Raw genomic sequence first — 12,208 nt, forward strand, 5'->3', positions numbered from 1 at the left:
AGATACTCCTCGAACTCTCACCCCAGCTCTGCAGCCAAGAAGGTGAACATCCCCTCTGGGTGTCAACCGGGGAAGCAGGGGACTAGGCTTAGGGGCAGGCTCTGCTGTCCCTCAGAACGGTCTGCAGTTGGGACTTCCGGCACCCTCTGTACTAAAAAAATCTATTCACCAGGGCTCACAAGCAGCAATACCAGGTGAGCAACATACTTTTAAAGTTTAAAACTTTCTAGAGGGCTGGTGCGGTGGTAAAGCCATCAGTCAGCTGTGGTGCTGGGATCCTATATGGGTGCAGGTTCGAGTCCCGGTTACGCCACCTCCCATCCAGTCCCCTGCTAACGTGCCTGGGAAAACAGCAGAGGATGGCCCAAGTACTTGGGCGTCTGCACCCGTGTGGGAGACCTGGAAGAAGCTCCTGGCTCCTGGCTTTGGACTGGCCCAGCTCTGGCCATTGCAGCCACTTGGGGAGTTAACCAGCAGATGGAAACTCTCTCTCTCTCTCTTTTTAAATATTTATTTTATTCATCTGAAAGATAGAATTACAGAGAGAGGCAGAGACAGAGAGGCCAGGAGCCAGGAGCTTCTTCCAGGTCTCCCATGTGATTAAAGGAGCCCAAGGACTTGGGCCATCTTCTACTGTTTTCCCAGGCCACAGCAGAGAGCTAGATAGGAAATGGAGCAGCTGGGACTCAAACAGGCACCCATATGGGATGCCACCACTGCAGGTCTGGGCTTTAATCCACTGCACCACAGCGCTGGCCCCTGGAAGATCTTTGTCTCTCCCTCTCTGTACCTCTACTTTCCTGCCTTTCAAATAAATAAATCTTTGTTAAAAAAACTTTTTAGAAGTCACATTACAAATAAAACTAAGCGGGTAAAGTATATTTTAATGATATTTTATTTATCCATTCAATTATCTATTTGATCTAATTATTTCAGCATGTAATCAACATAACAATGATTAATGATGGATTTTATATTACTTCTTATATTAAGTACTTGAAATATTAGGCATATGAAATACTTGATATTTCAAGCACCTCTGAACTCAGATGCTAAGTCTGCATCCAAAATAATTGACCTGTATTTAGATTCCTTAAAATTTGTAATTGAAAAAGTAGGTTCATACAGTTTGTTGCAAACACAAACACTGTCACATAATTGAACTGAGTAAATGTTATTCTCTAATTAATTTATTTGGGAGGCAGAGTGACAGAGAGACAGACACAGAGAGAGTTCCCATTTCTGAATCACTCTCCAAATGTCTGCAATTTTTAGGCCTGGGCCAGGCCAAAGCCAGGGGCCAGAACTCAGTCCAGGTCTTCAACATGAGAGGCAGGGACCCAGCTACTTGGGCCCTCACCTCCGTCTCCAGGGTCTGCATTAGCAGGAAGCTGGAGTCAGGAGCCAGAGCTGGGCACTGAACCCAAGCACTCTGATGAGGGATGCAGGTGCCTGAAGCCAACGCTTAATTGTTAAGCCAAACACCGCCCCCGTATAGTAGTTTTTTTTTTAATTTTATTTGACAGGTAGAGTCATAGACAGAGAGAGAGAGAGAGAGACAGAGAGAAAGTTCTTCCCTCCGTTGGTTCATTTCCCAAATGGCCACCACGGCCAATGCTGCGCTGATCCGAAGCCAGGAGCCAGGAGCTTCTTCCTGGTATCCCATGCAGGTGCAAGGCCCAAGCACTTGGGCCATCCTCCACTGCCTTCCCGGGCCACAGCAGAGAGCTGGACTGGAAGAGGAGCAACCAGGACTAGAACCAGCACCCATATGGGATGCCAGCACCGCAGGCGGAGGATTAACCAAGTGAGCCACGGCGCCAGCCCTGTATAGTAGATTTTTAAAAGAAATATCCTTGGAGCATAGGAGAATTAGAAATACCATTAAAAAATTCATTAATTTGAAAGTTACACAGAGAGAGAGGGAGAGAGAGAGAGGAAGAGGGGAGAGAGAGAATCTTCCATCTGTTGGTTCATTCCCCAAATGGCTGCAATGGCTGGAGCTGGGCTAGGCCAAAGCCAGGAGCCAGGAGCTTCTTCCAGGTCTCCCAGGTGGCTGCAGGGGCCCAAGCACTTGGGCCATCTTCTACTGCTTTCCCAGGTGCATTAGAGGGAGCTGGACTGGAAGTGAAGCAGGTGGGACTCGAACCACCGCCCACATGGGATGCCACCATCGCTGGCAGCAGTTTTATCTGCTACGCCACAACATGGGCCCCTGGAAACACCATTTCTACCATAATCCATCAGTAAGGGAATGAGCAGGTGGTGAGATCCACCTGCCCCCCACCCCGCAGGAGGAGTGTCTGGGTCAGGGGCTCTGCTCCCTGGAGGAGGTGACCACCGAAGAGGAGAATGTAAGCAGAGGAGGGACGTGGATGTGTCTGCTTTCATGTCCTGTCTGAGGAAGGCCAGCCTCTGGTGACCTCTGTGTGAGACTGCAGAACTCCATCCTTCCAGCCAACCCACACTCGCGCCGCCGGAGCAGCCTGCCCGGCGAGAGCTGCCCATGCCCCAGTTCCCTCTCGGGTCATCTCAGGAAAACCAGGGACTACGGTGCTGGTTCTCAGGACAGAGGAGGACGAGGGCTCCCATTTCTCCTCCCACAGCACGGGAGCCGTCACACTGACCAAGGCCTTGGCAGCCAGGTGAAGGAGGAAGTGTCTGGGGACCTGTGTGCAGCCCCTCTGTCTTCCTCTTGGCAAAGTGCCCCCTTGCCTATGTGCCAGGGGCCAGGGCAGCTGCCATCACCCGTCTTGTTCTGACACCACATGAGCCCAAGAACGCACCACACTTACCCTGGGTCCTTCAGGGCCTGGCCAGCCAACGGGCCCAGGCATGCCGGGAACACCTGGGGGGCCGGGTCTACCCTTCAAAGACCAAGAGCAGAAGTCAGGACAATGGGGCATGTTCCCCCCTTCCAAGAGTGGGATTTCCCTCTGGGCCCTCCAGGACCGGCCCCCAGGACCCCCCTTCCAAGTCCCCAAAGACTGCTGGCCTAAAAAGTGCTATAAGGGACAGCCCTTGACATCATATTGTATCACCCAACAAGATTTTATTCTACACTCAAGAAATGGAAAGGGACAGGAGGGGGGAATCTAAGCTTCTTGGTTTTTCGATCTCTATCCCTGCACCCAGTCTCCCATAGGCCCCAGCACTCCAGGGGATTCTCCCCAAGGCTGTGCTTTGGAAAGAGACAGGATTATTTTGGGCGGGAGCAGCAGATGCTGTCTTAAGGTCTCTATCACCTGCTCAGAGTGCCCACCCCAGGTGGCTACCCTGCCCACTGCTAGAAATTCTTTCCTGCAAGTTGCAAATATACAGTTTGCCCTGGGGCAGCTGCAATTGTCCAGTAATTTATGTACCTCCCCTTCCTGGGGCCCACAGCCCAGCTCTCTTAGCTCACTTAGTTATTGCTACACCCATGCTGACACTCCCTAGGGATCAGACGGCCGAGCGAGGCTGGGCTTAACCTGACACTGAAGCCCTGCTTGGCTCCTCCTGACTGCTTCTCAATTTATTAACTTGCACATGATACATGCCATTTCTACTTCTGCTTCTAGGGACCCCAACCTAAGCCAGGGACTATACAAGACAGAAGGGGAGCAGGAGCTAGGAGCCCGATGTGACCTTTCTACCCACTGGCTCACTTTACTTATTTTTTTTAAAGATTTGTTTATTTATTTGAACAGCAGAGCAAAAGAAAGATGGGCCAGGTTGGGGTAGAGAAATTTCCCACCTGCTGGTTCACTCTCCAAATGGCTTGCCAAGAGCCAGGTCTGGGCCAGGCCAAAGTCAGGAGCCAGGACCTCCATCCTGGTCTCCCCCATTAGTGAAGAGGCCCAAGCACTTGGGTCATTTTCAGCTGCCTCCCCTGGCGCATCAGCAGCACGATGGATCGGAAGTGGAGCAGCCAGTACCCAAACTAGCACTCAAGATGTGAGATGCCCGCATCACAAGAGGTGGCTTAAGCCACTGCACCCCCATGCTGGCCCCTCACTGGCTAACTTGGTAGCTGCAGATGTGGAGGGCTCGGAGTGCAAGTGCTGGCTGAGACACTGTTTTCTGCTCTTGCCGTCCACATCGGTGGCAGACATCACCAATCAACCTTTATCCTTGTTGGGTCCAAGCAGAGATCGCCCCATAATTCGTTGCAGCTCAGCACCTTAGACAGCGGCTGGGGTGGGGCTGAGATGTCACTTCTGCCTTGGAGCTGTAACTCTGCCAAGCAAGCATCAGTTCAGGGCTCCGGCACCGGGTGCTGGGTGTCGGCGGCCACAGAAGCACACTGCGGTCCCCACCCCAGGAGCGCACGCACTCACTCACTCCCATGCAGGGCACAGGTGCCCATGTGGCGCCGGCAGAACAGCACGGACCATACCTTTCTTCCTGGTCGGCCAAGTTCCCCCTGTGGATGGAGAAGACAGGTGAGCCGAAACTGCTCGGGCAGAGAAGTGAAGAAGCAGAGGTTTTGGTAGGGCCAGTGATCGTGCACAGCCCATGGCTTTGACTCTTGGCTTCTCAGAGCCCCCACGCCACGTCCGTGGCCAAGTTCAAACACACCGTGGAACTCTCACGCACAGCAGCTGGGCAGCCACGACGGTGCCCGTTCTCATGCACGAAGGCAGAATTAGCACACGTTTTGAAACCGCAACCAGAAAACTCTCAGTGTCACCCCCAGAAAACAGGCTGCAATTACCAAGGAGAGGAGGGTTGAGGGAGAGAGTGGCCCATACCTTCTCTCCCTTTGGTCCTGTCTTGCCGGGAATCCCAGGTGGGCCCTACACAATCAAGATAAGAAGCAAAGAAAGAATACATCAAACCGAGGCAGGGCTGGTGGCGAGGGAGGCACGTGGTGCACTGGGCTCCTGCCCCAGCAGCCTTGTTGAAGCTCCCATGGGAGATCCTCATGCCCCTGACCCCCCACCCCCCCAGTTCAGCTTTCTCTGAGCCGCGTCTCCAGTGCTTCCGTAGCAGCAGTGCTTACACGTTCACTGTCTGATTTTATTTTTCTTCCTGCAATGCTTTGGCTGCTGGAAGCGTCCTGAGTACTTGGTGAGAGCAACTGAAGAATCCTGTTTGCTGAAAGCAAGACGTGCGTCACCCCCTCTCCTATCTTCTTGGCTGCTTCCAGCTCTGGGCTCCAGAACCCATTGCACCAAAGCTTTGTGCACCCCCAGCCATGCCACTGTCTTCTGCGCACACGTCTGGGGAATACTCGGTCCATAACTAGTTTCCTAATTCCCCGGAACAGTGGAGACAAAACCCATTAAAATCCCCCAGGCTCCCACTGCAGAGTGTAGAGCCCATGTGACCGTGAAACACGGTTTCTCCGAGCCTTGTCTGAATGCTCTCCAGCCCCACCCTAGCCAATGGTTCCCAAACTCTACCAGCACACTACAATCCCAAAGCCCAGGCCACACCCCAGGCCAAGTGAAAAACCACCTGAGGGGGAGGGGCAGAGCCTCTGCAAAGCTCCCAGGGGATCCTAAGTGTAGACATTTGGAAGTCAGCATCTTTGATTTCTCCACCTTCTGCTTTGGGAAGGGAGAGGGAGAGCGTTTGTTCGTTCTATTTTCCTAAACCTCAGGTTCTTCCATTTTTTGAGCCAGCAGGACTGTTTCACAAGGCTGCTACACTACAGCCCGGCACTTCTCCAACTCTAACGTGTGGGTGATTCACTATTCACGGGGATGGGAGGGGCTTGCTCAAGTGCAGGTTCCGATTGGACGGTAGGTGGGAGTCAACATTCTCCATTTCTCACCAGCTCCCATTTGATGTCAGGGCAGCTGGTCCACAGGTCTCACTGTGAAAGGCATAGGTTCACACTGCTCTAGGGGAACAGGTGGCTGTACAAACCCCGAGCTGGGCGACGCAGCCTCCAGGTGATTCAAATGGGATTGCATGAAGTTTGAGGTGGGCAGGTGTGACGGAAGAGCGGCTCTTCTGGGGTCAGCAACGAATTTGCCTCCTCTGCCACTCTCTGTGGGCGTCAGGGGCCTGAGGCCAGACAGAGAAGACCGCTGAAGGTGGGAAGATGAGCCATGTCCCTGCTCCTGGGGCACCAGCACATCTCTTCTGTAAAGCTGAAGCTCTGTGGCTCACATGTGGTCTCTGCTACAACTTCCCAATGCTGCCCTTTTAGTACAGGAGCACATAGATGGTAAGACCTTAGTTACAGAAACAGGCCTGTCCCTGAGTTTTGTCAGGAGGGATTTGCCATCTAGCGCATATCTTACATTAGACCGGGAACACCACCACCCACAAAATCCAAAGAAACTAACAGGATGAGAGGGTTTTGCTGCCATTAAAATAGGTCATTGTGACAGCGTGTGACTCATGGGAGCTGGGAGGGGGCACTAATTTAGCCTGGTGCCCAGGGAAGGCACACCCAGGAGGAGGCAGCGTGAAAAGACAGCTCTGAGCAGCTGCAAGGAGCTGGCCATGATACAAATCAGAGCGAGGATGTGCCAAGCAGCAGGGCCCACAGGTGCCAAGGCCCTGAGCCTTAGCAGCAAGCTCCCAGTGCTCGAGAGCTCGAGGGACAGTCACTGGCTGAGTGCAGCGGGTGACGGAGCTGGTGCGAGCTGATTTGCCTGTTCCTCATTCTTGCCTTTAACTTTGGAGAGAAAAGAACCGGTTACTTAGTAGCCAGATATGGAGCCCAGGGAAGCTCAAGATAACAAGTTCTTCGCTGTCTCCATGCAAAATTGGGAAATCTGTGCATCATTTTTGTAGAATGTGCATTTCCAGAAACATTTTGGAGATCAATTGTGTGCGTGGATTGCAAATGTCTTCACACCAAGATTAAGTTAGCTTTTAATTTCATTTCCTTAAGCTTTCTGAAGTATCCATGTGCAATGGATATTATCATCAAGTATGTGGCTGATAATAACCGTAATAATAACCACATCCATATGGGCAACATCTCATCCGATCCCCTACCCCCTCCATACTCAGTACCCAAGGGGCAATTACTGTGCCCATTGCTCAGATGAGGAAATCAAGACTGGGAGGCCAGAATTCACTCAGGGGGAACCAGTATTCCGCCCATGTGGCTCTGGCTTGTCTAGAGGCACACTAGGGAAGAAAAAAACAGCCTCACATCATACAAAAGGGGCCGAAGCTGCGAGGCCAGGCCCAGCGGGCTTCCCTGCTCTTGGCGGAAGCGAGTAAATGGCTCTGCAGAGCGTACTGACCTGGGGGCCAGGAGGCCCTGGGGAGCCGAGCGTGCCTTGCATGCAGGGGGACTGCGAGGTCTCGAGTTCCAGGAGCAGATTCTTCACGTCTGGGGAGAGAAGCTGCAGTACAAAGCAACACAGGGTTACAGGTCAGACTGGGGGTGGAGGAGGCGTCACCTCCCTGGACGTAGATCTGCTCCAAGATCGGGTCCCCAAGCCCGCTGGCTCCCGGACACCCCAGTGAACGCCCCAGGACATGACACCAGCTTCTGTTCTCACACCTGCTCTGGGCTGAATGGGTTAAGAGGTAGAACGAGCACTTCGGAGGGAGTTAAGAGAAAGAGAGGCAAAGAGAAAGAGGTCTTCCATCCGCTGGTTCACTCCCTAATTGGCTGCAACAGCCAGAGCTGTGCCAATCTGAAGCCAGGAGCCAGGAGCTTCTTCTAGGTCCCCCACGTGAGTGCAGGGTCCCAAGGACGTGGGCCATCATCCACTGCTTTGCCAGGCCATGCAGTGAGCTGGATCGGAAGTGGAGCAGCCGAGACTCGAACCGGCGCCCATATGGGGATGCTGGCACTGCAGACAGTGGTTTTACCCGCTATGCCACAGCGCCGGCCCTGGGAATTAAGATCTTTCATGGGCTTCCTCCAATGTCTAGGACAGCACTAACAAAAACACAATGTAAGTGACTGGCGAGCTACCTTGTAGTTTTAAATTTTCTGCTAGCCACATTCTTACCTTTAAAAAGGTTTAAAAAACATAAATTTAATAATATATTTAATGCAAACATACCTCAAATATTGGATTCTAAAAATTACAAATAATATATTAAAATATAGAATATATAACAAATATGTAAAATATGGATGATAAACATCACTAATGAGATATTTCACATTCCTTCTTTTATACTCAGTCTTCAAAATCTGGTGTCTGTTTCACACTTGTGTATTAATAGTGCTCAACCCCAGGCGGGCACTACGGCATGGTAGGTTAACCCGGCGCCGGCATCACATCCAAGCGCTGGTTCATGTCCCGGCTGCTCCTCTTCCCATCCAGCTCTCAGCTATGGCCTGGGATAGCAGTGGAAGATGGCCCAAGTCCCTGGGCCCCTGCACCCACGTGGGAGACTCAGAAGAAGCTCCTGGCTCCTGGCTTTGGATCGGCCCAGCTCCAGCCATTGCAGCCACTGGGAGAGCGACCCAGCGGATGGAAGACCTCTCTCTGTGTCTCTCCCTCTCTCTGTAACTCTACCTCTCAAATAAATAAATAAATCTTAAAAAGAAAAAGTGTTCAACAGTCACACATGGGCAATGGCCGTGGTCCTGGACGGTACAGATCTAAGCTTCTGGAAGGATCCAGGACACCCTGGCCTGAGGTCTCCCAGACCAACTTTCTGGGCTCTGCTCTTGTCTTCTCCCAAATTCCGCCCCCGACACCCCAGCGTGGCCCCTGGAGGAAGGTTTCCCGCTCACCCCAGGGAGTGCTCCACTCAGAAACCAGTGGCTGAAAGGAACTTCGTAAATGCTTGAGGAGAAGGAAGACAAAAGGGGACATCGAGCCGAGCAGCCGGTGGGACCCAGAAACTCACGCACCCACGGCAGTATTTTCCAGAAGAGGGCGCGCTCTGCGCAATCCAGTCCCCAGCTGAGAATTCCCTCCAGGGGTCACCTCGGACAACCGGCGACTGGCCGGCCGCAGAGCGCGCCCTCTGCTGGCGGAGGAGGCTGGGGTCTCCAGGACTCCCGGGTCTCCCAGGGTCTCCCGGCGGCGGGCGGGCCCAGGGACTCACCGTGCTGCGCCCCCCTCGGAAGAAGGGCGGCGGGAAGAGGGGCGGCGGCGGCGGCGTCAGCAGGCAGCATGCTCGGTGGCCGCCCCGCTTCTTCTGATCCAGGCCCGGGAGTGCTGTCCGGAGAGCAGGGCCTCGTTAGAGCCTCTGCCCGTCCCCGTGCACCCCACCCCACCCCACCCCGGGCGGCACTCTCGGGAGGCAGCAGAACTTTGTAGAGTGTGTTGGGATGGGATTTACCAACCTAAGAGCCTGGCCGGAAGCCTGTCACCCACCGGGTGTGTGTGCTTGGAAGGTGGTTAAGAAAAGTGCGGTGTCTCTCTCCCTCCCCCTCCCCACTCCCCCTCTGTCTCCTCCCCTCCCTCTCTCTCCTTCTCTCCCCTTTCCTCTCTTCCCCCCTCCCCTCCTTCTGTGTCCCCCTCCTCTGCCCCTCTGCCCCCCTCCCTCTCTCTCCTCCTCTTTCCCTTCCCACTCCCCTCCTCCCCCTCTGTCCCGTCCCCTTCTTCCTCCCCTCCCTCTCTTCCCCCCTCCTATCCTCCTACCCACTCCCCACTCCCCCCTGTCTCCCTCCCCTCCCTCTCTCTCCTCCTCTCCCACTTTCCTATTCCCCTCTATCCCCCTCCCCTCCCCTCCCCCTCTCTCCTTCTTCTAGTCTAGCCCTGGGAGCCTGCCTCTGCACCGGCTTCCCCATTGCCATCTCCACCCTCATCAGAGACCGCTCCTATAGCGCCACCTGCTGTTGGGCTTGCACCTGTAACACTGAGCTATAGAGAAAGCAGCCTTGCATCTTTACCAAGTCAGTTGCCTCGGGCATTTTGTGTAGCAACGCAAAGCTGACTCACACGGAGTGTTAGCTGTTAACTTTGACCCCGCACCCAGAAGAGACTCTTTAGACAGCAAAGACTGGTGGTGGCATCCATTGAGGCCAAGAGCCCTAGCTCTGTGATTCGAAACAGACTCCACGTGCGTTTGGGTGTCATCCATCTCACTAGAGTTACAGTTGGATGCTTCGGTGCATGGGTGGCCCACTCCTCACCTGTGAGCCCTTGGTCCTCACACAGAGGTTCACCTGTGCTCCATGTTAGGACATGGTTTGTGTCGAACGATGCCTTACCCCAAAATACAGTCACAAATTACAACGTGATATTCTACAAAGTAAACAGACCCTTAGAAACCAGCACCCAGGTCAAGGTACACAACACCCAGCACCCAGACACTCCTTTAAGCCCCAGTCTCCACACCCCCCACCTCCACCAGCCTGAATTCCCACGTCAGGGATTCACGCCACTCCTGGTGGGTTTTAGGTAATTGAAATCATCGTACCACAGGGACTCCCAGGTCTGACCTTTCCTTCACCAACGAGATGTCCCCGGGAGTCCTCCTGGGTGTCGCTGTGGTCGCCTCCGCTGAATAGAGCTCGGTTGTGCCACCCTCCGACAGTCTGCTCGTCTGTTCTGAGCGTGGGACCCCCTATACCCCCCAGAACGGCGCAGCCAGGATGTGCAACCACAATGACCACGCGTTGGGGGGTGGGAGTGCAAGTTGGTGGTACCTCTTTGGAAAACGGCTTGGTATTTTTTTCATTAAGCTGGACACAGATGTTACACTGGAGCCCAGCCAGGTCACTCTCATGGCGGGAAAAACGAGTATATTTTCACCAAAACGCATGTCCTAGAACGTTCATGGCAAGAATACCCATAACTGGCAAAGGCCATCATTCTTAGCCTCCAGCTTTGGTCCCACGATGGCACCAACACCTCTGCCCTGTCACAGAACACGTGCAGGTTGCCCACCACGTGCCTCTTGGCCCTGATCCCTCCCAGCTTATAGTCTTTTGTTAAAAAAACTTTGAAAGATGTATTCATTTGAAAGGCAGAGTAATGAGACAGAATTCACTCTCCAAATGCATGCAACAGCCAGGCCGAAGCTAGAAGTCTGGGACTCCACCTGAGTGTCCCGTGTGGGTAGCAGGGACCAAGTGCCTAGGTTAGCACTCAGGCACATTAGTGGGAGGAAGATGGATCTGAAGTGGGGTAGCCAGGACTCCAAGCAGCACTCCACGATGGGATAGGGCCGTCCCAGTTAGCAGCTCAGCCTGCCGAACTACAGTGCCCAGCCCTAATTTTTTTAAACATTGACTTGTCAACTATTTATGTATTTACTTTTATTTGAAAGGGAGAGAGGGAAAGGACTTCCATCCACGGTGGACACTCACCAAATGTCCACAACAGCCAGCTGGGCCAGGGGGAAGCCAAGAGCCAAAAATTCCATCTGGGTCTCCCGGGTGGGTAGCGGTCATCACCTGCTGCCTCCCAGAGTGCACTTTAGGAGAAAGCTTGGAACAGAAACAGAGCTGGGGCTCAAACTCGGGCACTCCATTATGGGATGTGGGGTGCACCAAGCAGCGTCTTAGCCACTGCACCAAAGGCCCAATGCCCCAGTTTGTAGTGCTACCTCCCAGAGGCCAGTATCTGTCTGCTCTCCTATGCTGTCTCCCAGGAGCCGCTGTAGACAGCAGGCAAGTGCTCAGCGCTCTCAAGAAGTTTCCAGAATCAGCTCCAGTGCTACTAGAAGTGGTTGCCAGGAGCAACCAATGAGGACTGTCCCACTGGCCATGCCAGTGTCCCCAGCCCCCTCAGACACAAAGTCCTCTTGTGGGCAATAATACTTTCCTATCCTGAAATGAAATTCATAAACAGTACAATGTACAGGCAGAATTTAAAAATCCAATATGATGTGATCCAAAAGATAAATACAGGAAAGTGATTTATGATAAGAAAAAGTAGGCTTCGGTTCTAAGTGGTCAGAACACATCCTGCTGTAATTGGACGCTTGCCCCATGTGTGAAATCATGGGGAATACAACAGCTAAAAGTCAGGTTTGCTATCAGAAACCCAAATGCTATGAAGGATGTGTCACTCTGTGGTGTGATTTTCTGAAATGATAAACAATACTGAGTACAATCCCCCCCACCAAGCAAGAACTATCATTATTCAAAGTTTTAGTCTCAGCAAACTCAGTTTGTAGTATAACCGTACATAAAAAATGTTTATGTAGAGGAGAATTTGGAGGCAATTGTTCAGCCTAGCGGTTGAGTTCCTCACATCCCATGCTGCAGTGCCCCGAGTCTGAGTCCCAGCTCCAACTCCTGACTTCAGCCTCCTACTTCTGCAGACCTCATGCGGAAGCGGTGATGGCTCGAGGACTTGGGTCCCCGCCATCCACATGGGAGACTGGACTG

At 53.1% G+C, this 12,208-nt stretch overlaps 1 protein-coding gene across 4 annotated transcripts in view; it reads right to left on the bottom strand.

Annotated features, from left to right (window-relative positions):
* Positions 1 to 12,208, bottom strand: part of COLQ (collagen like tail subunit of asymmetric acetylcholinesterase) — a 63,840-nt gene that overhangs the window by 23,054 nt on the left and 28,578 nt on the right. For 2 of the 4 annotated variants that reach the window (XM_008266031.5, XM_008266032.5), the window contains exons 2-6: positions 8,971 to 9,083; positions 7,197 to 7,298; positions 4,734 to 4,778; positions 4,379 to 4,405; positions 2,796 to 2,867 (exon numbers count right to left, since the gene is read on the bottom strand). In XM_008266031.5, coding sequence (XP_008264253.3) covers positions 2,796 to 2,867; positions 4,379 to 4,405; positions 4,734 to 4,778; positions 7,197 to 7,298; positions 8,971 to 9,083 — 359 coding nt within the window. Of the gene's footprint in view, positions 1 to 2,795; positions 2,868 to 4,378; positions 4,406 to 4,733; positions 4,779 to 7,196; positions 7,299 to 8,970; positions 9,084 to 9,207; positions 9,315 to 12,208 lie in introns of those variants that run through there. The other 2 variants (XM_089332270.1, XM_089332271.1) reach the window with 2 other exon arrangements.

The sequence above is a fragment of the Oryctolagus cuniculus genome, chromosome 4, assembly GCF_051225735.1.
Source record: "Oryctolagus cuniculus isolate XC-2025 breed Fujian yellow rabbit chromosome 4, ASM5122573v1, whole genome shotgun sequence".
Taxonomy (NCBI): domain Eukaryota; kingdom Metazoa; phylum Chordata; class Mammalia; order Lagomorpha; family Leporidae; genus Oryctolagus; species Oryctolagus cuniculus.